Genomic DNA, 26,354 nt, shown 5'->3' with positions numbered 1-26,354 from the left:
AAACAGAGCACCTACCCAATCAGATAATAACTGAACTATATGCATTTTTTGACTGACTGATTTCGAGCACAACTGAGCACAGTCCGACACCCCCGACAGGGAGAACAAATGATACTGCCCGTAGAATCAATTGAACGTATTTTGCTCTGGCCTTTCAGGAAGCTCAACACACGAGCCCTGATAGGGGCACGTGTAACGATAATTTTGACTCCCTCCCTCTCTTTCTCTCTCTCTCTCTCTCTCTCTCTCCTCTCTCGCTTTATTTGCAGCGATAAGATTTTAATAATTAGAGGAGTTATCGTTTATCTAGTAGTGCTATCATAATTTTATAGCATCACATGCGTTTTACGACGAAAAATTAAATGAGGATAGCAGAGAGAGGAAACTGTCACGGAAAATGTATACTGACGAAGAGTCTTTCCATACGTCTACATGAAATTGGCTGGCGTTTAGAAATGAGGCCGCAGACAAAATCATTGGATGAAGAGAGGCGAAGTAAGTGACAGGCAGCAATGGAGGTAAGTTGTGAATAAGTGATCTGAAGCAACTAACACAACGATCTATTACTGTTCGTCAGGCGCTCAGGCGGCTCGGACCAACGGCTAATGAAATCTTTCTCTCGAAGAAAGGCTGGAGGAAGCAATGAGACTGATGGCAGACTCAAGCCCATTTCGGCTGAACAAGCCGCTTAAATGACAGTTGGACAGGGAGAACGAGACTGGAAAGAAATATTGGAAGAGAGCGTATCTACTCTAAATGAATTCGAACCGGCTTGACTGTCATCGGTCCATCACTTCCTATTAAGTATCGACGGCAATCGATGCTCACATTCGTAAGTAAGGGAGCCAGTATATCAGGACACAGTGCCGTCAAAAGTGACAACAACTCCACAATACAATATGAAAGTCTAACAGAAATACAACGTATTTCATTCTACTAACAACAATGCAAATTTTCTGGCGAATTATATTACGACCGCAAAGAATAGACATGTTAACACGGTAGACAAAGGTTTACAATGACGTATTTAACTACAGTAGACGCATAGGCTACAAATAATTTATCATGTGCATACCTGATAAGCGATAAGCAATCAGTAAGTTCTATACGCCCACCATAAAAAAAGACAGTTGCATAAAGTACAAGTTTCGCAAGTGATCATCTCCTTTTTTCAAATATAACTTTGAAAATGGTGTGAAATTGTACGAGAAATGGTGCTGGTATTCGTGGACATGAGGGCATCAGTGATATCAGGTATTGGTAGATTGCATTGCTGAGGATTGTGGGGCAACTAGCATAATGGTTGTGGGATAGCGGCAAGTTCAGATGCAGCCTTAACGAGACGTCAAATGTTTGTTGACCTCCTGCCTCGGTCCATCGTATGTTTTACAGGTAAACTAAGCCGTAATAGCATTTAACAATGATTCTAATGATAGTATTAGTCAGAGGTTAGCTGGCAGAACGCAGGTGGAACGGCTTCTACATGAACAGTAAGTAAGTTTCAGATAAGGCCATCAGTCGGCAAACATTCACTGCCTCGTTTGTCGTTTTGTCGTTCGATCATTCCGGTTCAAGAGATTCGGATAACGGTTTCGGTCGATAGCTACTTACTTGACCCCAAGTTTTGTGGCCACCCGCCTCCACTGAGAGTAACCCCCACTGGGGGCGTGGGGCTTTCGAGTCGAACTAAAAGCGACCCGATTAGTAAATTTAGTATGTTTGTGGTTAATGATCTCGATAACGTTTTCTTTTAAGGTGTCAAATTTTTGTCCGGTTTATAGATAAGTAGAGACGTGTATCGCCGCGTTTGCTTGCGGAAGTGTCTTGCATAGCTTTCTGCATTTAAGGCAAAACTTGAAACAAAACAATGATATAATTTCATCATTTAATTCACTGCTAATTCGTCAATATACTACTGCTCGCCACCATCCAGTGATGATGAATGGTAGAGAAGCCTTCACTGGACGTCACACGTACTCAAAACCCACGCATCGTTCAATTTCTTTGAGATCTTTTTTTGGCATTCAGTAAGCACGGAGTGAAGTAACTCGACGACCTATGGACATTTTCACTAACGAACAGCAAGTAGAAAAAAATGGCGACATTTTGTGGTGAGTCGTACGAGTTCTTGTCGGGCAAATTGGCTCACTAATCGTATAAGAAGAGTAAACTCTGAATTACTATACGGCCTCGTTGCTCAATGGATTGGAAATTCGATGGCATAATGAGCACCTCAAGAAGGCATCTTACTTCGATTATCAGTGGCAAATTAAATAAAAGCAGGCATTTTTCTGTCTACTGGCGAACTTTTACTGGTAGTAATGAACTGAGTAAAAATTATCCTAAGACTGGAATATAGCTAGATGCAGCTGGCCCTATGTGTTACCCTACATTGGTGTTTCTACTTATCGCGTTGTCAAGTGTGCTCAAATCAAATTTCTATATAAAAAAAAATGGCCGCCATGTAAAGTAAAGCAGACCTTCGCCTTGGACTGCCCATGTTACTGAAAGAGACCTGATCATTTATGGTAAAGTGTTGTAACGTAACATATACTAGTGATTTCACATTGAAAAAGTTTGTTGAAGATCTATTGGCAATTAGGCCGATTTTGCATTGTATGTTTTATGAGAATGGTAAGCAACTCGGAGTTAGCTAGAGCAAATCGAGATGATCGTTTAAGTGATCTACTAAACTTTCGCGAATATTTTTTTTGGTTATATATAGTCGGTTTTTTTGGTTATATATATATTATATATAAATCTGTCGATGTACTAATTATTGGAAATATTGATCACATTGATTTAGGGCAGTGGCTGGCCAGTTAAACGCTTAAGAGTTTGTTTAAGCGGAAAATACTAAAACGTGTGCAATAAAAGCTCTGCTTGCTTTTTAAGCTTACAATAATCTTTTTGTTTTTTTTACTTCTATTATACGTTTTTGAGCTTTAAATAGATCAGGCCATGTGTGCCGATTGCCAATACTAATAGGAAATCAACGGACATATTGAAACATACGATTTCCGTCTTTAAGGCGACAAATAAGATAATCGCTATATTATGGGTTCGTCACAGCATGAACCAGCACTGCAAAGTGCACAATCGGTTATAAAACTCAGGCTTGCAATGCTAGCTTTTCGCTTTGTACAGGGAATTAGCTGCTTTGTAACAAACAGCATGTACATATGTACAGAAAGGGTATCGGCAGCATTTCGAATGAGGCTTGAATTTGTTTAATTAGCCATTGTTCCGATATGGCTTCGTTATTGTATCGTAATCTTTGCCAGACCCTGTGTTAGTTTAATTCGCATTCGGCAACGGCTATCGTAGAACAGCGTAGGTTTATTACATTCAAGTTCCTTAGCACCAAAACCTAGCACGTACGAAGACATCAGTATGGCAATCGATTATTATACTCAGGCGACTGTTGCATGTAGCTAGGATCTCTAGGAGTGGCCGTGCAGCTTTCGGTAGAGAGAAAAAGTGTGTCCACAACACATACAGCTGACTATACCGGTTATAGCTCGAATGAAAAGCGCTGGCGGTGATTATGAAAAATGGAAGTAGCCAGTTTTCTTAGATGTTACACAAGTACGCGGATGCCTTATGATAGGTAAGCATCAGCCCCTGTGTAAGGTGCTCGTTTTTCGGTAATTGCGGGGTAGAGCGTTTGTTCCGTCGGCCATTTGCACCATACGCTTCTTGTGCTAACGTAAAGGTTCATCAATGTCTTTCCTTTGTCCTTACCTCATGCGCGCTATCATACCTCCCGTTAAAGTGTAATTGGCTTATGTAGAGGGGAAATAGGAATGCTACGGATTTCTTTTTCGGCAGACTAGCATATTCTATAACAGCTGCCCAAATGGGACCGTCCGACCTAAACGCCGAACTTATCCTCAGCGAGACTGCATGGTTCCATTGCCAATCCCAAGATCCGTTCGTAGTCCGCATATCTCCGACTAGCCACCACATAAATTAGAGGACTATTTTCCTCTGACAGTTGCCGTTGCTTCCGTGTATGTATATATATATATATATATATATATATATATACAAAAGTTCGGACAATTACACATTCGGTTAAATTTAATGTGCCACTGGCACAAGCTTCACATACGAGTAATAGTGACTATGGCGTTTTGTTGTTCACTGCTGGTCCTGCCCCAAGGTCTACAAGTAATACTAACCTATTTATCGTGACGTTTCATATTCAGTATCATTATATATAGATATAGCTATCAGTTCGTGTATTTCGTAAGTCAGAAGATCTCTATTGTCATATTGTAGTACGAATTCAAACGATTAAGCTTGAACCTAACCTTGGCGACGATTCCTTGCTAGAACCGCCTGTGGTGTCGTTCTGAAAAGGAAACCACAGCAAACGAGTGTAAGTGTAGGGAATTATCGCTGTTTAATAGAAACATATAGCCTATGCCACGAAAAAATAGGACAGTTTCATATATGTTTGTTTTCACATTTGTATCAATACCGCAGAGATGCGGCCCGTAGTAACTCGGAAATCTGTTTTCTCTCACGAGTTCCATAAAAATAGAGGAGTTCAATACAACATTTGCTTCGTTCAAATTATAGTTGTGTCTATTCGTAGGAATAATATGTTAGCGCTGAGCCTGAGCTCCTTCGGATTTGAATCGAACAACAAAGCATTCAGGCGATAGGGCATTAATGGAGGTTACGTTATGTAAGAGCGCATATTCTGTGCATATATAGGCTCGCATCTACACGATTATTGTGCGAGCTTCATGGGAAGGCTAAACAAAACATGCATGCTTTGATTGACATCTTTAGACGTTGCCTGCAAACCAAATGTCTCATGGTTGCCGCATTTAGTAAAAAAAACTGGCAATCATTCTTTAGCTGTACAGGTACCATATACTAATATAGATTTAGAGAAATCAATACCATTTCTGGTCTGTCAGCCAGTGCTTCCGTCTGGCATTTTTCGATTATCACTAATGGCTCGTTATCCTAACTTGAACATTTTCCAGGTCTTTGAAAAAGATAAATCCAGTTCCTCCCGTAGTATTGCCGCCATAATCTGTAAAAGATAGTCCACGAAACACTCATCCCCATCCTTTTGTTCTATTTTTCGGAGGGAAAAACGGAACAGTCATTGCTAAACTAGTTCAGGAGTTGCTCCTGGGAGGCGGGGGGGCTAAATGGTTTCGGCTCCAAAATTCTAGTTTCGAAAATCAGCCTGCGGTAAATTTTCTCCGGTCCTAACGAAATTCTCGACACACAGGAATGATTCTGAACTGCCTTCTCCTATCTAAGATAGGGGTCGCACAGTGATGACAAACTTCTGGCGCAGTCGATTTTAATTGGCATCCAGCTTGTTTTCTCGTTTGCCGACTTATGGGGAGATGAGCATGGGGGTAGCTTATTGGTATGAGTACCCCTAAAATGATTCGATGCGATGTGACTGAGACAAATCCCGTATATCGTTGTATGTTGTGAATCGTAGCTGTGATACCAGCCTTTTCGTATATTCGGCTCTACTGAATTTACGTAGAGCGCCCTAAACACGGGGATGGTTGAGGGAAAGGTACCTGTTAGCAATTTTGCGCATTAACATAAGAAGATTTGTGAAGGCCTCCTGTATGAGAAACTGATTCTCCAATAGGTTAATGGTTATTTTTTTGGAAAAATCAACTTAAGGAATGCTGACAGATTAAATCAAGGGATTTCCCTAGTCCAAGACAAGCAGGCAGATTTGTGACTCAGTCGTCATATGAACTACGTATGTCCTTTCATGCGTTTGCCTAGATCTGTGCCTGTTCGAAGCGATTACTTAAGACAGAACACAATCCGTCAGAGTGAGCTGTCATTAGTCACTATTGTAAGTAGTCATATCTAGAGAAAATGGTGTACCTGCAGTGTCTGTACATTCTGTATGATATTACTCCGAGAGAAGGTGCTGCTTGCTTGTGGCTGCTGCAGCTTACGATCTTTACTTCCTAAACCCGACGCACTGGACTTCAAAGCTGTAATTGAAAACAACGTATAAAATAGGAACACATACTCAAATACTTGTATACTCATTGAAACAATGTGTTCGTCCTACCAAATTTTCACATGCATGTTTTTCGCACTAACGTTTCACCATTGCGCATGTTTTCGCGACGTCTCTATCAATTCGCATGGCTACCTGATTATTTCGGAACGTCTCACAGATACGCGTGTAGACTTCAGTGGACACGTAGAGGTATTTCTTATGAGGCTATATGAAGAACAAGAGTTCGAGATTACGGCTATCGACTAGGGTATTCGAAATCAATTTAAGATATTATCTCGCAGTTGCTGCGTCTAATCTAGTAAGCTGCGAGTGTTTGTCTCCTTTTTTTTTCCTTTTACTTTTATCTACCGTGAATCCTCAATATAGACATGCAATCGATTCCGGCCACAATATGTAGTTCAAGCTCGCTTACAGTCAATACGTATCTAGCTAATCTCTTCTGTTTCGTACACAGATAAATCTTCCATTCGTCCGCCCTTTCCCTTGAGCTTTTATATTTACATAAAATGTATGCAACTTGTTCGTATCCGTAACCCCTTTTCGTGATCTGCATAATACATCCTGTACGCAGAAATCGCAGCCACAGCAGAACAACAACAAACACACGAATCGAAAGACATTGCCAACAGTAACGACGGGGGAGGGCACGACAGTGGCCCCCATGACTTTTCCTTTCACCGAAACATCTAAGAATTAAACGAGCGCCCCAGTGGCTGCGCTCGAGCCTTTTTAAGTCTTCTACTCCCACCAAGTAACTCACTCCCACTTTCCACTTCACCGAAACGGTTTCCAAAGCAGCAAGTTCAAGAGCGAGAATGACGCTATAATCATCTTCGTCTGCGCCAGTTTCCGCTTGTTCCTGAACAGAAGAAAAATCCCAAATGCAGAGGACCCTTTGAGGGTGCATTGTCTAGTTTCCGAGCCCCAGTGACGTTCGTGGAGGTTATCGTCTAATTTAACTCGGCGCGGGTTTCTACTTTATTTCCTGACCTTACGGCCCACCATTTGCTGTAGCAGTTTACTCTAGAGAAGCATTTGTTTTCGAGACATAATCACTAGCAGTGCCATGCTGCTGTAGGGACGACATTCATGAGTGACGTCATTCTGTGAATCGATAAGGGTGGAGGTTCGCCTGCCTCAAATTGGTCGTCACACTAAGCGCCTTCATATTGCCTAGGCTAGACACTGAAATAGGCATGCATCAACGTAACGATTTGGCTCAAAGAAATTTAATTTCTGCCAATTATACTTTCGACTTGTAGCGTCTCTAGTTTCGTGCGCCTATCTCGCCGTACGTAGAGTGTACAGGATACGGAACGAAGCGTTACATAATGCGAGCTGGTCTTTTTTCGAAATTATTCCGTTTCCCTCCGTTTATGTCCGGCTACACAGATGGATTAAATTAAGCCAATTACGGCATTAGTTTCGTATATCTGAACTATCTTGACGGCTGTGGTGGTCCCGTCTTAATCTGTCCTCTTCGATTTAGCTACTCGTGAAACTTAAAAAAAAAAGTTTCAGGTAATCATTTTTGCTAATCTCCTTTTCATCAGAACTATATACGACCGGCTTTAGTACGTACGCACTACGCGATCATCTGACTTGCGTTTCACTTATTCAAAGGCCACCAGTAATCATCAGCATATACAAACATTTTCAGTTCCAAGTACGGATAGAGCAGCTGACGTCCATTGACCCCGACTCTCTGGGCCGATAATGGCCAAAAATCCGTTATAACGCCTGAACAAAGAACAAGTTTTCCATTATACAAATTCTGTTTATACCACAATTGCTCATTGTTGCTTGAGCAGTAGCTTCGAGTAAAACCAATTACTTACGCCAGTTAAAATGTCAATACGCTGAAAGTTACTTGGGAAGGGATTAGAGGGGATCAAAAAATTGGCGACAAGGAATTAACTTGCATTTTCCTCTTTCAATTCAGTTTAGTCACTCTGTAATCCCCCAAGATCGACGATTTTCACGTATTCAACTATATCTCTTCCCCGTTGTTGCCGTTGTCAAGGTGTAGCCGATAATGGCCTAAGTGTGACTCAGGTGTCAGCGTCTTCTTTCCGCCGTATGACAACGAATAGGTAATGACAGATGCAAGGCGTCACCGCGACACCATTTGCCTGTGTCAGTTCTATGCTATAACAAAGAACTCTGTCTAAAGCGTAACAAACGCATAAGGCAGCCAACCCTGGGAAGTGCAGGTTTAACAGCGAATTTGCTGAGAGCACGAGAAAATTGGAAATTTTAAAAACAGCCAATAACGCCATCGATGGCTTTCGATCGATACCAACTTACGGCTTATGAAAGTAACTGTAAAAGGACTGGGAAAGGTAATCGGGTTTATATACTCTTGACAAAACTATAATGGTAAAATATCTGAGGCATCACAAATATGCGTCGCGCCTTGAGCAGCGTCGAGCTATTGAACGTATTGAGCCGGCTAGTACAACTAATCGAGATTATGAATGAAGCTATCTCGTCGAGACTGAGCGAACCTTTTGAAATCCAGGGGGATATTTGTATAGATTTGGATACCTGCCAATTGCTGAGAGACGATGTAACTTTAAAATCAGATTGCTATACGCGCGTCTAACTGTACACGCGAACAAGTGAGGTCGTCAGAGACGACGACTCACTGCGCCTGGCATTTCGCGAAGTATTTCGATATCGACGAAGAGTTGTTATATTGTTCTGTACGTGATTTTTTAAGGGTAATAATGAGAAACAATTGACTGCAAGCATTTCGTGACAGCGGTAACATCCTGCATAATCCAGCAACATGATGGCGTTAACACGTTGCTACTCGAAAGAGCCTTGTTTAATCGTAGAACAATGTGCTCAAGCTAACTCAGCTTCTCTGCTATGGGTAATTTTACTTGTGGGAATGACTCTCAATATACTATCTATAATGGCAAAACGATGTTCACGCTGAGAACATAGAAGGTGTAAAGTATCTCACCCTTAATCAAACGCCGAGAACCTGTGATCAAGATACCAAACTATATATATATATATATATGAATGAAAAGACCGTTTAAGCTTTCGATTAGTTGGTTTATCTATTTTATCTAGTTATGATGATGAACGCCCTTACTCCCCCTACTTAATTAGTTGGGAAAGCACCTGAAATAAGTGGCGTTGTTACAGAACTCGATCTGTGTTGTGATTTCTCGGACACTTCTATAACGTTTAGTCGTATTGACACGGTTGCTATTGGCTGATCGCCACTAGATCGCCACAAGGATCGAAGGTTAGCAGGCGGCCAATGCTTGAGTCAACCACATCTTGTAGCCAGTAACTAACTGCACTCTAGTTGAAATTGATGGATGGACAAGACGCTCGCCGATCCTATGGCTTTCATCGACTATTGCCGAGCTCTCTACTGTCTTGCGTGGACGTAACAAAACTTACACGAGGCCATATATAGGATGGCCGCTCGAGCAGCTTTTAACAATAAGTGTTTCCTAGATCCAATGAATCTGTGGCAATAGTAGCAGCACCATACTCGTTGGAAATGAGATCTCTCAACTGCGTAGCCGATCGTAGAAATATGATAGAGCTTTCTGTGCCCATCTGTGCAGTAGTGTGATTCTCTAATATGAGGTTGCAGTTGGCGATCAGACGAAGCTCCACCCTCTCGCATCCTTTCCGCTTCTCTCGGTGTGGCTGTCCGTCTGTTTCTTTCATTTTCGACGGCATTTTTCCATCTCGGAAGAAAGGATTGAACTTTTGTGGGCTTAGTTGCCGTACTTGAAAGATGCCAAGTGGGCAAGCACTACACAGGTGATCTCTGCCGTTTCATCGCAAGCTAATTGAACAATCGTAATCGCTACGTAGGCTTGATTTCATCGGGTCGTTGGTGGGGCATCCATGACAACCTTCGTCCTCTAAGGTGTTTATCGTCTCCTATTACTAGACGTCTGTTAATGAAGCTTATGTATAATTAATTCGCTCGTTAGTTGAACATGAAATCGTGGACTTTTACAATCGCTCAAGTCATTATGAGGCTTACGCTAACCAATCGAAAGAGGAAAACGTCTACCGAACTTGGGTAATGCTATCTTCGGAACGCTCTGTTGTTTGCCCCTCGTTGACCGGCAGCACTGGACCTGCCTATACGACGCAATTCCACCAAATAAGGATAACCTGGATCCTAATACTAGATTCTATGAGATTTAACTATCATTCACGTCGTTTGTTAGACGAATAAAAAGAAACAAAACAAGAACGACGGCGCGATATAATATCGCATAGGCCGCTCTGTTTGTTCATCATAAACGGCTGATTACGCTGTCAATTAAACTGCTCATGTAAAGTGATTCAATATTCACAGTTCGGTAATTGGTTGTATGTTGAATATTGAAGTACGTGAAGCGCTAGACCGAAACTCCTTTTAAACACTCTGATACAGAAGAACTTAACCGTCTGATTTGGCTATAATGACGAATTGCCTTGCCCCTTGAACGAACCTTCCTTTTAACAAATAGAAAATTACACTTGTTTTCAACAGGGTGGGTGGAACGCTTTGAAACAAATGTTGTGCGTACTCTAGAAGTTTATTGTATTTGTTTGTCCCGTATGCTAGAACAGCTCAAAAGCCTCGCTACGTGCGCGACGTCGGCGGCGGCGTTGTCACTTTGGCCTAAGACATCAAGTGAAATTGCAGCGAGTACTGAAAACATGCATGTTAACTTTCTTTCCAGTAACTAACGGTTGAAGTTAGGGCTGGAGTTTAATTATCCTGGATCTTTTGCGACAGAATCAAATACGTGCTTATATCGTTTATAAAGAAAAAAAAATGCAAATTGAGCCGACCCATAACAATATATATAGCCGTATATGGACGTAACGCGTTATATTTTTAACATCTATTGCGGTCTCAGTGTGACTGCGTGAGAATCGTACGCGCCTTCCTAGCTCAGAAGTGCCTTTGACAGGCGTTTCTGAGCGGACAAGTGGACACAAATAGATAACTCGTACATTTTATATGCACACATTTGGTGGTCTGCTCGTACTCATTCTCTCTGAGGCATCGCTACTCACCCATAGGGTTTTCGAATGGAATACCTGTTAAATCAACAAATCGGATCACGGTAGTAACACTGAGATAACCCCAGTAATGAAAGAATGCTGACAGCGGCATAAAACAGCTGATTTAATGTCTGACGCCTGTTGCCATCCTGGCATATACCTAAACTCTTTGCCTACACGTGTTCGATGCCGTCACAATCGTATAATGCTATAGGGCTTGTAGTTACTGAATTGAAGTTATATTGCCCACCTGCCTGCCTTGATCTCTCCTATATCGACCCCAAACAGATCTCTTTGTGAGCCTCTCCCGCCGATCTTCTAGAAGAAGAACACTAATGCTCTTCACAAGAGCCACAAAAACGTTGATAAAATATGCTATTCTCACGTCGCAACGTTTTCGTCGTTGTTGCTGCTACTGCTGCGTATGTTGCTCTCAACAGTTATAGTCAGTCAGTCATTGGTAAACTCACAAGCTCTACATCAGCTTGTGTATACATCTACTACCACTGCTGTTGTTAGTAACTATTAATAAAGTTGGAACTGATATGATAACCGATGTGGCACCTACCTGAAGCGAGATTAGCGGAAGATCTTTCTTTGACGGCGAGCTGACTGGCTGACTTGTTGATCAGCATACTCTGGAATATGGAATCAGATATCATCAGCGGAGATAGTTCTGATAACGGATGGTGTCAGGGGCGATGTAAATCCAACTGCGCGTGGACAATTGAAAGCATTCCGTCGTGCACTCGATAGACACGATGGTCACTCATGGCCCCAACCCCGTATCGACTTAACGTGTGCCGTCGACGGTCACTGAACACAACCATACCTCTCTTTCTACTACACAGTACGTATTTTTCTGCAGAAATTATCTTTTGGGGGGGCGCGGGGGGAAGGAAGGGAAAGGGGGTAAGGGAACAAGTAGCAAGTTTATTTCGGTTATGTTTGTTGTAGCTTTTGCATTTTACATTACACACTAATTGCATGCACATACTGTGAGCTAGGGCGCGCCTCTATTCCTGCCTATAATAATGCACAGTCTTCCGAAATGATTTCATGATTAGGGAAGTTAAGCAAACGTGATCTGCTTGGTTTAACAGCGAGGATATACAAACAAACTGTGCTTCGCTGCCGGCGCAACTTACGCACACGGTTCAGAACGAGCCCAGACAGTCCCCGCACGCCTGTCTGGTTCCCGTTGGTATTCTGTACTTAACGCTACACGAAATATCTGTGTAATATAATAATCAATAAGTGAAATCGGATCTCCAAGTTGAAAAATGGCGTATTGCTTCCAACTGGACTTTCTAATCTCTTGCTGTTAATCTCAGTCACTGTTATCCAGTCAAAAAACTTCTGCGCATGATTACGCGTCACATGAAGCTAAATCCATTGACGTCGTTAAAGCACGAATAGACACAGGTGCGGCTAGAAAAGCAAGCGTAAATTTGCAGTTTCATTTTGAAACGAAGACTTCATAGGGAAGTACTTTATCGCCATGGCTACTCATTGACTGGTCCACAGAATCTAAAGTTATCATGTGCAGTAATGTAGGCCGTCGCCTAAAATCCGCGGATAGCGTCCGTCGATTAATTTGCTCCCTCTAGGCTATGCGGGAGGACTCAACGTGCCTAAACTACTAGAGCCGTCAACAAACGTTGACACGGCGACAAGGGCAAACGAGATGTTGCTGGGTGCGTTCGGCAGTTGTCGTCACATGTATAATACCAGCGCCGGCTAGAAGGCTACCGCTGCTGCTGGCAACAGTGGAGACGGTGGCGTAGCTAATGCTTCTTTTAGTAGGTAAGAGGCGGCATAGTTTCCCTCAACAGTTGCCTCAATGCCGCGCACAATTGTCTCTCTGGTACTACAGTTTATGTTGATGCGGATAGTGCGCTTCGTCGCGAACATACACAATATGATGGCAAACCCGACGTGATTATAGGCCGATCGCAGAGTTGACAGTATAAACCACGGACCGGCCGAAGGCAATAAGCCAAAAGTCGATCAGCGACAACTGACTTCCGCTGTGGCCATATTGTTATTGAAACCATTTCGACAACTCAGTCCTGCAAACGAATCCATATTCAGGTCCTCTCGTGTCGCTTCAAGACTACCTGCTGCTCAATCCTACTGCACTGATAGGGTCTAATATGGACAGATATAGATGGATATAATGGAAAAGTTTTGCGATTGGAATTCGTCAATGGTATCAAAGATCGCGCATAGTGTGGCATCATTTGATCGTGGACTGCTGTCAAATGGAAGTTAGATGAAGAGAGATTGATTTGGAGGAACACGTATCAATAATACTAATTAAACCTTATTTAGGTAGATATGTTGGTATATCGTCTAGGGATCTATATATATATATATATATATATATGATAACCTTGTAGCATTTTCTTTTCGCTCGAGCAGCTTTCCATGAAGCGGGCAAATTGAATGTATTGGATGATTAGACATTGGAAATCAAGCGCTTGGCCATTATCAATACGCATGTCTTCGTAGCTGCACAGTGGTTTTAAGTATCTTCATATTGTAAATTTAACTAGACTTCACAAAAGGCATATGAAAGAGCAAAATATTACGCTAGGGTATACGAAATTGAGAACGGTTGACCCTGTTTCAATTTATGTATAAATTTACGCTGAAGCATAAAGGATCCTGTATGTATAATTGAAAATGCCAAGATATACCATAAGTTCGCACAAGTTAACAACCGATACACAAAATAACGGTACAGTCAAGAAGCGGCCATTTTCTGACTCCGTAATAAACGCAGAACTTGAAAGACAGGCCCAGAAGTTTCGTGAGCGAGCGTGCCGTCTAAATATACTTAAAAAAAAAAATGTCTAATAATTAGATAGCAGTAGCACTTACTAGACATTTAGTAAATGAATACATAATGATGCTTCTGAAGTACTATTCTCCACCTCGTCTGGTCATTTTTTTTTTATTTACAAGAGCACTTATTTAACTAAGTCATACGCGGACATTGCAGTATATATATATATATATATATATATATATATATATATATATAATTGGAGAAAAACTCAGGTTGTAGCAAAAATAATTCCGAACGATCGTTCAATTCAAGTTAACAATAAATAAGAAGGTCAACGAGGTTAGTTGATCTGACAGGTTTAAGCTAGGGCAGGTGTTCAGCAGGTAGGTACTAAAATGATCAGGAAAGAAAAGGGAAGTTAAGCGTAGTCTGCCCGGACGGAATGAATTAGTTGATTAGCAGTACTGTCTAGATGAATATAGCGGGAAACAATATTGGGCTTTTGAGGCAAGGGCTTCAACAATAGATTTGACGGCGATAGAAAAGGTAGCTACGGTAGCAATCATTCTACTAAGGACAGCAATTGTCCGAGATAGTTGGATGGTTATGTTAATGCAGCCTAGAACGGAAACAGTCAGTGAGATCAGCGGGCAGGTAGACTCGCAGTTTAAATGAGTCATATTTGACTCTTGCTGTTTTTCCATCAGACATCGTTCTCTTCCGATTTCATGTTCACCAGTCATCATCCACTCAGACCAACAGTCAGCCAACAGAAATAATTTTGGTCAATTTGGGATGATTGGGTTTTGGTCTTTTTGCGCTCTCACATCCATCCACACGAATCCATAGTTCTCCAGCTTGTCTAGGTTGTTTTGAGCTTGTTTTTTTCACTCTCTGTTGTCTCATGCCCTGACCAACCAACCAACCTTGTTCAGCAATGTCTTGAACTTAGTGCAGTCGGCGATCTGGTCACGGCACGAATGTACATCATGCACAGCAACGTTACAGATTTCACATCGTAGAGCGGGTCGATTGTCGAGCGACTTGAAGCACACGTGACACTGAACTGAACCAATGCTGTACGAAATGGCCACAAACTGGTGGCCGATGGGCCTGCCCGGAGGTGGTGAAGGGGTGCCTCCCTGAGAAGAGGGCGATCCGGCCTTACTCGGGTCCTTTGGTGCCACCTGCAAACGTTGCCTTTCATCTGGGCCTTGCGACAGTCGCTCTATATATTCTGTATATTGCTAGAATAGTTGAAATGCCATATTTTATGCTTGTTTTGAAGCATTTGTGGGCGGCCAAGAAACTGTTTTTCTTTTCCTTATCCTATCTAAATGGGTTAAGTCGGTCCTGATCGAATAATCTATGGTGGAATCATTGTGAGCAATGAAGTGCAACTCGCTCGACTGACAATTCTGAGAAAGACGCACATCTCAATGCAATCAACATCTACGCCGTTTGGTCTGTGCAAGTAATTCTCGACCCAGTCCAAAACAGAAAACCTATATTTGCTATAGTCATTCGCCACTAGCATGACATGCTAAATGCATCCGTGTCTTATTGAAAACGTAAGTTAGGAAGCTGCAATCTAAAGAAGAGAACGATCTGAGGTTGAACTCCTGCTCCCAAAAATGTGCTGTCTTTGCGCGTACATATTCCTTTGTAAGTGGTATAGATTAAATTAAATGACACTTAGTTTTTATGAACGAATAGAACGAAAAAATGGGCTTCACTCGTGCAGGCGAAACGAAATGTAGAGTAGATACATTATTTGTGAGCATTTAGGGTAATGTGTGGAGTTTCGCCTTCAGTAAGGCCTGTTCTGGGCATATTTAGCTAGGACTATAAAAACGTATTTTCCGATACTCAAGAAAAACCATAATGCTTACTAGATATTCTGAATAACGGACTTCGGTAGTTCTCGTTTGAAATCAAATGACCCTTCCTTCATATGCAGTGAGTGACAGACGCGTTACCGGGCCCGTTCGCGTTCTTCGCCCCCACGCAACGTGATCGGCAATCGTATCTATTCAAGTTGCCAATGATAATCCTTACCGTTCCACAAACGAACCAGGTCCCAGCTTCCCCTATTGACGCCTGGTCTGAGAACATTCTTAGGTAGTAAGCTTTGAAATATTGTTGCCGTGTGAAAATTTTCTCCATTATTAGGCATATAGGCTAGCACAGTCCTCCTAGGTTTATTTATTAAGGCTTTATTATTAGATCTCGAATGTTTAGCTGAACGAATTGAACAATTAAACACTTCATTTCTATTAATCGGTTAATTTAGTTTGATTATCTATAGATAGAACATAAAACGGTTAATGCTAAAACAACATTTAAACCTGCTTGTATATAATCGATTTTTCCCTTCCCTGCATTTTCACAACAGACTTATCGAACAACTTCACAATGTTATTCCTTGCACAAATAAATATTCCTTAATGATATATAAGTAGCAGTATTTCGATGGCGTCATCATGGCCCATCGTTTAGTTCCCTATTACGAGGCCCTAACGATACTGTAAAGCCAGAAATGTGGTAAGCGAACGTTTAGATTGCATTCTGTTTCCAATGGATAACTTGAACCGTCACATGCCGCCCTTCCTGGTCGAAGGCCTGGTCAACTTTAAATCCCAGGTACGCTGTACAAGTACCTGCACAGAATGGTGGCTTTCGTCGCCTCCGTAGTCATCAATGGATCGAATAACGAAAAGGAAAACGATGTATTTTGAAGCTTTAATGGATAGCTACGATCGGGGGGAGGGAGGGGGAGTACGCGACGTGGTGTAGTCGGTGATGCATTTGAGTTGCCTGGACAGGGCAAGAGCTGTGTGAGCTCGTGTGGCTGTCTCCTTAAGAGCGCCTTGCGACGCGGTCGAAGCGTTTTTGCTTACCTTTTTCTTCCTGAAGAAAAGACTTCCCCTTTTCTTGGTTCTTTTCCCGATGAACTTCTCATCGTCGGAGTCGGCGGCTGAAGCGACGTTGCCCCCCAGCCCTCCATGGCTCCCGTGGCTGTTCAGGAGCCCCGCGGCTGCCACCGGCCGTCCAGTGGCGCTTCTACATGACAGTAGAAGGCGAAATGGCGACAGCAACAGCGGCGTAAATAGCAGTCATGAGAGCAGGGGACCGAGTGAAGAAGGTCGGCGAAGATGCCGCGCAGTAACCGTGAAGACGATAGCCACAGAGCAAGTGCAAGGGAAGAAAGCGTTCGTGAGTAGTATTAGATTAGATTCTGTCAGCTCGATGTTAATTTAAGTTCACCAATATAAATCGATTGGAGTATATCGACATTTGAAATTGTTATATATATACAACGAACATAATTAGAGATTTTTATTTACAAAAAAGAAGATACATCTAGCTTTCCGAGCTTGATAAATGCTATCGCAGAGTATTTTTCGCATGCTGTAGATATAAATCAATAATGAAGATTGAACTGGAAGAATAAACTTCATACATTCAGTTCTCACGTGGTGCTCGTTGTCAACTTCGGACATTTAACATCAATTTTACCTTTCACAGTATATTATACATTTTTATCACGTATTCGCGCAACATATAATGTAAGCATGGTGTCTCGTATCGGGTCGTTGAGCGACGCTGGCCGAACAGCGCTACTACTTTTATGAAGCGCATATCATAACCCAGTTCCACTAGGTCATTGGGGGTGAGGTAAGCGGTTTAATCGTGTTGGCGTTCGTATACGCTCATGCTTTTTTTTCCAAATTTTTTTCCAAAATTTCGTTTCAGACACACATTGATTGCCGAAATCCGAAGCGTCTACGAAAACATAAGATCATCAAATCGTTTACTAGGCGGACAAACCATCGGGTCATAGAGATATCAATGCTCCAACAACACGAGTTTTGGAAACGTTGGTATATACTCGATGAGTAAGTAAATAGAGCACGCTATAGTGCAGCTGCTTCCCAAACTGCCATGCTGAAAGGCCTCTAAACTAGCGGACGACCTGTATTGTGGCGTACCTATCTGTACCTAATTAAAATGCAGTGAGGTTGTGGGAAGCCATCACGTCGAACAGATCCTAACGATTGATGAATTGTGTTGCCAGTAAAGCAGTGACGTAACCTCTATCAGTTTATAGATAAAAAAATTTAACATATGTGTAAATAGATGATACTCATTCTTCGACTAAGTTTATGCCGAACACCGTGATGACAAAGCTAGCATGTCGGCATTATTCTAACATGTTCAAGCATGTAGAAGTTAGAGAACTGTAACGCACAGTCTGTAAATTTCAATGCCGAGTTGTCAAATTACTGTTAACTGGATAATTAATACGTGTAGCAATTATCAAATTTGAAAAAAAAATGTCGTATTTTAAATGTTATCATTAATTATTCCATTTATTATTTCGCTTGATTAGCTATGCATTAAAGAAACACGCCATACACTTAATGTTTAACAGGACATCGTACGTCGCAACTGTTGTCCATGCTATATATTCGCTCTTCTAATATTAGGCGCCTGCATGGCCTAATCTACATAGAGGCCTAGCGATGATCATGGCAGCAGAATGCGATATGTTTAAAGAACCGGGTATTGAGTGTCATTGTAGGGGGACCACGGGGGGAATGAAAACGATCCAGTAAAATTCGTGCAACAAATATAACTATTTACTTTTTTGGTCAGAAAATTAAACCTGAATAGGAAATATGACAGACGTGCAAAAACATGGTAAGACTACCTACGACACAAATGTAATTCATAGGCAGGTACATACATACATCGAACTACGAGAGGATAGTGCAGACAAACAGTAATAGCCATGTAGTATTTACCATTTACCATGCCGAGCCTAGGTCAGTGATTGTCGATGACTTAGACCGAAAATAGCACGTAGAAGAATAGCTATGATGAATCTGCTCTAATAGTGTTAATATTGACAAAAACAAGAGGGTGTCAATTTGGATATTAGAAGCGGATTTGTACTTGTTCAGCTGAGGAAGCTTGAAGCGGAGCGGAAGCAGTAACAGTCACCACTTCATCCGTGAAACGCATCTACTTCCATCCTAAATTGTTGGCCTGTACCTCCGATGTTAGTTGGCAAATGCTACTTTTCTGCAAACCTGTACACAGTATATGTTATAGGTGTTTATGTATGTGTGTGTGGTATTTATGTTTATATAGGCATGTTTGTGTATGTGCTTCCAGACACTTAGAAGTGTTTGCACACTCAACTGCTGAATACAATGAGCTAACACATGCCAACGCAATTTTTGTTGTGTTCTTCTGTGGTTTCTCGCTAATTTGTTCTCATCTAATTCTAACACTTACTAAAGCAGATTATACACTTTTTACATACTTCCTGAAAACCTAGAAGTAAAAATTATTTTTCTGCGACTTACAGGGCTAAAGAGATTTCCATTAATTTGTTAGTTACTGCTAAGAAATCGATGGTTTCTTTCTAGCTCCGTTCAGATCTATCACTTGACGTTGGTCATATTCCAATAGAAAATTGCCAGGGCGTTCGGCGCTCATGTGTGTAGAAATGAGTCGGGAGGTTTGGGGTGGGGCGTTTGGGGTCGTCACACTGCAATTTGACACTTCGGTGGTACGTTTGGACATTTCTCTACGACTGGCACAAGATTGACTTACGTGACCTCTTGGGTTAGTGTAGGCCAACCTAATTCTCGCCTTTTCTGCGCTGGTACTGATGTTATTGACATCGCCGCTGCACCTGATTGTACTTCGTTATTTCTTTAGTATTTTTGCATTCCTATGTTGAACGGCGTTTGTTGCTAGGGGCTTTCAAGCCCCTCTTTACTCTCCCACCAAAGGAGGTTGGGAATTATGAAACAGCGGCTTCACAGCTGTGGAAACTGCCCCCCGCACCGCTACGCTTGTCCTTGCAAAAAAGGCTAGACGAGACGAATGGCGAATGGAGATCGAAAACGAAAGGGGGACAAGGAGAAGGAGGCACTTCAAAGAAAACGGGGAACCAAGGCTTCTGCCTTTTTTGGCCAATAAGGCCTTGAACAAGCCACCAGCTTTTACTTATTCTAGCTGGAGCTTTTTGCTTTGCACTTTGGCTGCCTGGATCCCGGCCTGCTCGGCGCGCCTTGACTTCTTTGTCGTCCAAAAGGCGGAAAACGATCCTTTCTTCATCCCATCGAAGCAGCACGCCCACGCACAGATGGACCTGCTTTTGCAACGGTGGCCTCATCGGGCGTTACTTAAAACACGCCAACTGCATATGTTCACTTTCTTTCTACATACCAGAAAAGCAATAGTAGCATTATTGCATAAGTGGCCGTCATTTTATTCTGCGATCTCCTTCGGTTGAAGTCTTTCTTTTCTGTGGCAACTAACGGGCAGGCCGCGAGTCGGTCGCAACACTATCCAAGCATAATCGCAAACGCAACCCGCAGCATCGCAGATCCGATCTCGAGGCTATCTTTTCGTAGTTCGTCCTGCTGTTGGTTCTACCTATTTGAATCGAAACCCCACAACTTTTCCCACATATGCACTTGCACATTGATTCAGTCGCTCGTTGGCGCACCCCCAAAGAACCGCTAGCTTCGCCTTCGTTGCCACCGCAATCACCGTATAGCAAAGTCAGGTGCAACAGCAACAATTACCAACGGTACAGCCAAGCCCTGGTCGACTATGCCTCCGCTGGTGCTGGTGCTACTACTACTACTACCATCGTGCACTCCGCCGCCTGGTGGAGAAAGCTTAACGGTTACTCGCTCTTTTCTACTTTGCACTGTCTTGGCCGTGCGCTGCCAACAAGCTTCTCATAGGCGTGCACCTCAGCCTTGAGCAATTCGCCTCAATGGACAGATTTGAGGTTAAGTGTTCGAAGCGAATTCTCAATGGAGCGGCTCGCTGACAGCAGGAGACTAACTTGAAAGGCAGATAGAAGGAGGAGGTGATCCGTAGAAGACAAGAGATATGACCCTGTGCTCCGCCTAAAGTTTCGTCAATATAATAACGTATGCATACATACATTGCAGTTCCTAGCTCTTAATTGACGAGCAGGTAATATAAACAAGTGGCGACGGATTGGTCACGCTGCTTGCAGTCAGCTAGCGAGATAAAAGTGATTTAGCTTAGACCGGTTGTCAACTTTCGGCTTGCTCGATAGTGGGTTCAGCCGGCGAGTAAAAATTAACAAACAAAAGACCTGACACGAGTGAGTTAGGCTCACTAAACTTACCCTAGGCTTTTTCACTCAGTCAGTGGCAATCGCCAAAAGGAAAACGAGCAAGGGGAGAGCATTAGCAATGGAGTTAGAAGGGGAAAAATCATCCACCCGGACCTTGTCGCATGCCCAACCTACATTTAACCTATACACAGTACAGTATTTACCTAACAGCGCGAAACTACGAACTGGCTAGATGTCTTCCATGTTATGTGAGGGTTAATCGAACAATAAGATCGAGAGGTTCCGTATGGCATCGATGTTCGACAATCGATGAATAACACATATAATTTATACGTTTTTTTTAAGGTAATCTCGTGTGATTAGTTGAAAACGAACATTCGATACATGACAGTGAATCTAACATTCTATTGCATGACCGTTGCTCTTTGAGTGAGGCGGTTTGTTTCAGCTAATCCAAGCGGTATTGCAGGTCCGTGTCTGCCTACTGCAATCCGTTGTGAACAATGCCTTTCAGAGTCGTAGTTCAAGACCACACTAGATACATATGTTATGAGTCTTCTTGAAAAGTCAGTACCATATGTAGATTCTGCCGCGCATCTGGTATTAGTTGTAGAGCATTTCAACAAACTTGAAAATTCATTACTTCAGAAACTTGGCAAATAAAAGCTTGCCTGTATAGCTCAGGATAAGCACAAATGGTTCTCTTGGACTACTGAAGCTTTAGTGGGTGTTTTACTTGTTGAACGTAATGTGTGCCTCCCAAATTTAACTTCAAATCCCTCGTGTGGTCCGACGGAGCTAGTCGTTCCAAAGGTTTGGTCTCCCAAAGCCTTCGACTCCTCAGTAGGTTCTAAGCCTGCGAGCAATAAAGCCAAGTAGAATTTGAGTCGTATAATCGCAGAGTCTGTTAATCATCACGGATGTCACTCGTCCTTCCACGCGTTACAGCCGTCTGATGCCGCGGTCTTATGAAATGCCATAAACAACCACACTATATTCACGTCCATAGTGTGCAGCTGGTCAAATAGATACAAACGACTTATGCGCGTCCTGTAACGCCCGGCAAGCGTTGAAATGTTTAATTTGAGCGTTGTGTCTGCATTAATAGGTGGACGATTCAAAACGTAAGTTTCGCTTCTGCCTCTGCTGCTATTGCTGCTGATGCAAACACCGAATCCCCTAAGACGCTGCATCGTCAAGCGAACTTGCCGGCCAGTCCGTCCACTTTTCTTGCTTACCAGCGTTTTCAATAATTAGTTACCACAGAGTACATTTTGCTAACGTAAAATCGGGGATCCAGAAGTGAGGCGGGACGCGTGACCCAAGCAGAAAAAAGCTACTCGCATTGAACAGATAGAAAAAAGCCACTGCATCAACAACAAGAGGGCGTCCCACTCGACGAAAAAGCTTTGTATATCACCACGGCGCTGTATTTACTCAGTATGGTGTACAGCGCTCAATAGCAGCATATTATACTGTACACCATGCGTTATAGAATACGACCTGCAGGAGCCGTGTCATTTGTTACTTGTTCAAATAATCCTGACCCAGTCCTCCAGCGAGTGGCCGTTCGAATACCTCATTGCTGACCAGTCAGACGCGGGCCGGCGGCGGATATACTATATCCATGTGAAAGCGCACTTTCTTTCTTACCTTCCTCGATTCTACTGAAAATGTCCGATGGAAAATTGAAGAAACGTTTACCACCGCTACTTTTTTTTCATATCTCTAGCGTCTTTGCCTTAGTCGGCACCTGGAAGCCGAGGATTGAAGGTTTGACGCTATCCAAGACCTGCTAGCTATGGAGAAAGTCAGGCTAACCAACGGCAGACCTCCCACCGCTTTTCTAAGAGCCCGCCCACGTCGGGGCTCGCAGGCGCGTGTACGCTACTCAAGGGAGTAGCGTACCAAACAAATGCCAAAACTGTTTAAGCGGTTCGGGAGCTGCAGCTAGCCACTTGACCCGTAGAACCTTTGTCTCACCTGTAGGACAAATATACGAAAAGACCAATGACTAGCAGAAGACTGGGCGACAGCAGTGGTAGAGTTGTTCGAGGAGCTTGAACGAAGCAGAAAAGAGGCTGAAGTCGCAAGTATCGGCCAGCCAAAGCCATAATCAATATTAAGGCTTAGGTCCCAAAACTAATGACTGCCAGCATATACTTGTGTTACTGCGTTTGCTTACGTTCTACGTTATTATATTAAATTCGACGGCTATTTCCCGTACAATGGACTACATATTCAATTTACGATTCCGAACGTGTTCCAACATACCACAGAAGACTACGATAACAGACTATTTTAAAACTACAGCGCCTTAAGTATTTTCAAAGATAATCCCATTATCCGCTTATATTAGAGTGGATGATTTTAAAGCACTTGCTGTAAATACCCATTAATTTAAAAACAAACCCCTTAAACTGGGCCACTTCTTTTGCACCTTGCACGTGTAGAGGTATACGGTAAAGAAGTATCGCACCTCGCAAGCAGCACCTTATGTTTGCAGTTACTTCTCGACATGCTTATACCTTTACAACTCGTCCCTGGCTAGCTAATCCTTTTGAGTTAATCCCTAATGATTTTGGAGATGGTCATGAAACGGGCAGCGGCGCGCTTTCAAGGAATTGTGGTAGAGGCTCAGCATGAGATAAATTAAGTTAAACTAAGCTTCTTAGCTTACATACGGGTTAAGGTGACGACAGAGGCAAGCGTCTGGGCAATTACCTGGTTGGCATCACAAAAAAGCTTTGAATTCTCCGACAGAGTTCGCTAGTTGATGGGTACGCGAGAAAAAAGCTGGAACGCAAATTGAATCAACCAACCGTGTATCAAACCGAATTGACTAAGATGCGGAGGAAATGCAGGAAAAAGGGAAAACATTAGTCTTTTCTCCGGTTACGGCTTGCAGTGAAAAATACAAATATGGGGAAACAGAGGATGCAAGAAGACGGATGCAAACATGACTGCAGCTTGTGCTCCTGTACAGATCAAATCCATAAGGTCCAGGAACAAAATTAGACAAGTGTCTCCTCCATTGATTCCATCGGTTAACGCCGCATAGTACGAAATTGACTGAAACCTTTAAATTTCACCGATATTTCTGCACACGCCAAAAGAGTCAACCAATAAAAGTTGATGAACAACCTACTAACAATGGCAATAACTTAAAATAAATAAGCGTTCGTTTCTGGTTTAAATAAGGAGGATATTTTTGCACCGCCTTAGTATTGGATACTGGCAGCAGGCTGTACAGGAAACGGAAATGCCACCATCAACACGGCCATAACCGCCCCATTCGTGACCATCTAGCTTTTGAGGCGTTTCCTGGTTGAGATTGCCGTATCGGACTTGGATCCCGAGAAAATCGCATACGTTACCTAGCTCTGGCTAGCTAAGGGGCGGTAGCAGCAGTAGCAAGCGGTATTACCTGATCAAGATGCACGAAAACGAGAGACTGAATGACGGCCAACGGTGGACCGGCCAACCAAGAACTGTCAAGAGATCGGAGCATTGAAACTCTGGCTAGCTTAATGCCCTTTGGGGTCAAACATCGGTAGTAGGGCCCTTTCTTATGTCACGATCTTCGCGGAAAAATTTTGCCGACGCGTCTATTTTTATTGCAAGCAGCACACAAGGACCGCCAACGACAATAGCTCAGAGAAGTAGGAACCCGCTCCACGCAGGAGTGAGAAAGCATGGCTGGCATGACACAGTCCTGCTACACTCTGAATGGACCTAGCGCCACCAAGTGGCTAGGTCATCGGTTCCTTTCAAGCCTACTGAAACCGTCATAGAGCGGATAAAGCGTCTTCAGAAGGTGCCCGATTGCGTAAACTGTCACGAATATGCGCTACTATGTAGAACCGGAAATGTTCAGAGAAATCGCTTAAGCATTTCCTGACGACGTCGTATCTGACCGATAATATTGATCTTGTGGTATCTATAGGGATACTGCAGTTTCAATCGAGATCAACTGTATCTCTCCTAAGGCGGCTATAGGCTGCATTCTAGCTAGAATTACATGGCTATTTGATTTTTTTGTACTATATTTAACTGTGCCTTAATATATTAGATGTTTACAGCAATGATCTATATGGTATAGTCACCATCGTGCAGGTATCTCCCCTTTCCATTGAAATGAAACAGTTTGTTTGACTGTGGATTCCACATCGTTTGAAATGGACCGCTTAGTGTGTAAACTTGTGCTTTTTTCAGTTTTAGCAAAGCTGACTGTAGTAGAGACAGAATGAGGGGTCCTCACTCTTTTACACGTTCTGCTGCTGCTGCTGCTTTTAGCGGGATTCACGGTGCGAACATGTTCGGACACGGCACATTGTTAGGGAGAGCAAAGTTGCAATCAGGCCTCCCGCTGCCTGCTTTCATTACCTGGCACGTCACCTAGCATCGATGCGGCACTGTCAGAAGACGCTCACCGCTGCCGCCGCGTTGGCCTAACATCGTTATTTACCTCGCAAACACTAGAGCACAAGGACGGCTGGGAAAATTAATTGAGTCTCCTAAAATCTGACTGCAGTGACGACGCTTGCGCTGTACCCAGGGATAGTCTCGAATCAGGATCACGTTCGATTTGAAACGTTGCGCGCATTCCGAGTATTTGTTCCGAGCTATTGTATGCTTGATATCTGTGTAGCATCGATTCTCAGAGCTGCGAGAGTATGGACGTGTGAACAGCTCGGAACTGGCCAACTACAACAGATTTTTGGAAAACTAATGCTTTAAATGAAATAATGTGATGGCTGATAATTTTCCAGAGCGTAATTTCATTGTAGACTTGACAACAGCCGCTTACTAAACACCGAAAAAAAAAAAACACTAGATTCTATGCTGACACGGAAGCTGCATGCTTCCAAAGTGTTATTTTATCATCGAAATGTCGAAAGGTCTTTCTCAGTTTAATCGGATAGTAAAATCTGATACTGGATTCCATACGGACTGTTCGAAGATGCCAGCGTGAAGTAATTGCATAGTGCCTCACTATCATTATTTATCTCCGCGTTGCTGCACCAATAGAAATGGTTATCTGTTCCGTATAGAAACCATCGCATATACTAAATCGATTATGAGCGTGTCTTGACACGTTGGTTTTTCTCTTCAGAGAAGATATTCGCTGTTTTGATGATAAATTTTTTTTTTTATGGAAGATAGGCTTTTGACGGGGAAGCACGCATGCCTTCTTGTAGGTGATAACATTAGTCATGTAAGAGTGAAAATAAAGGAGTACTTGTAATAGTAAATGTAAAATGTACGAAATTTGTTGGCTCTATCTCTTCACGAATGACTAATCTGTAGTGTAGTGTATGTGCCCTAATCTATCATGTCTTCACAAA

At 42.7% G+C, this 26,354-nt stretch overlaps 1 protein-coding gene across 19 annotated transcripts in view; it reads right to left on the bottom strand.

The window, feature by feature from the left end:
* The window catches only part of cyst (rho guanine nucleotide exchange factor 18 cysts), a 223,300-nt gene that overhangs the window by 36,494 nt on the left and 160,452 nt on the right, over positions 1-26,354 (bottom strand). For 16 of the 19 annotated variants that reach the window (XR_015316507.1, XM_086974227.1, XM_086974226.1 and 13 more), the window contains 6 exons: positions 16,769-16,931; positions 14,795-15,055; positions 11,643-11,712; positions 5,887-5,999; positions 4,317-4,357; positions 1,612-1,686 (listed from right to left, as the gene is read on the bottom strand). Coding sequence is in view for 18 of the 19 variants with exons in the window: in XM_086974227.1 (XP_086830353.1) it covers positions 1,612-1,686; positions 4,317-4,357; positions 5,887-5,999; positions 11,643-11,712; positions 14,795-15,055; positions 16,769-16,931 (723 nt within the window). In the remaining variant the exon portion in view is untranslated. The remainder of the gene's footprint in view (positions 1-1,611; positions 1,687-4,316; positions 4,358-5,886; positions 6,000-11,642; positions 11,713-14,794; positions 15,056-16,768; positions 16,932-26,354) is intronic. The other 3 variants (XM_086974224.1, XM_086974228.1, XM_086974230.1) reach the window with 3 other exon arrangements.

This window comes from Varroa destructor, unplaced genomic scaffold, assembly GCF_002443255.2.
Source record: "Varroa destructor unplaced genomic scaffold, Vdes_3.0 BEIS01000007.1, whole genome shotgun sequence".
Classification (NCBI taxonomy): domain Eukaryota; kingdom Metazoa; phylum Arthropoda; class Arachnida; order Mesostigmata; family Varroidae; genus Varroa; species Varroa destructor.
This window is presented reverse-complemented; position numbering and strand designations above follow the sequence as displayed.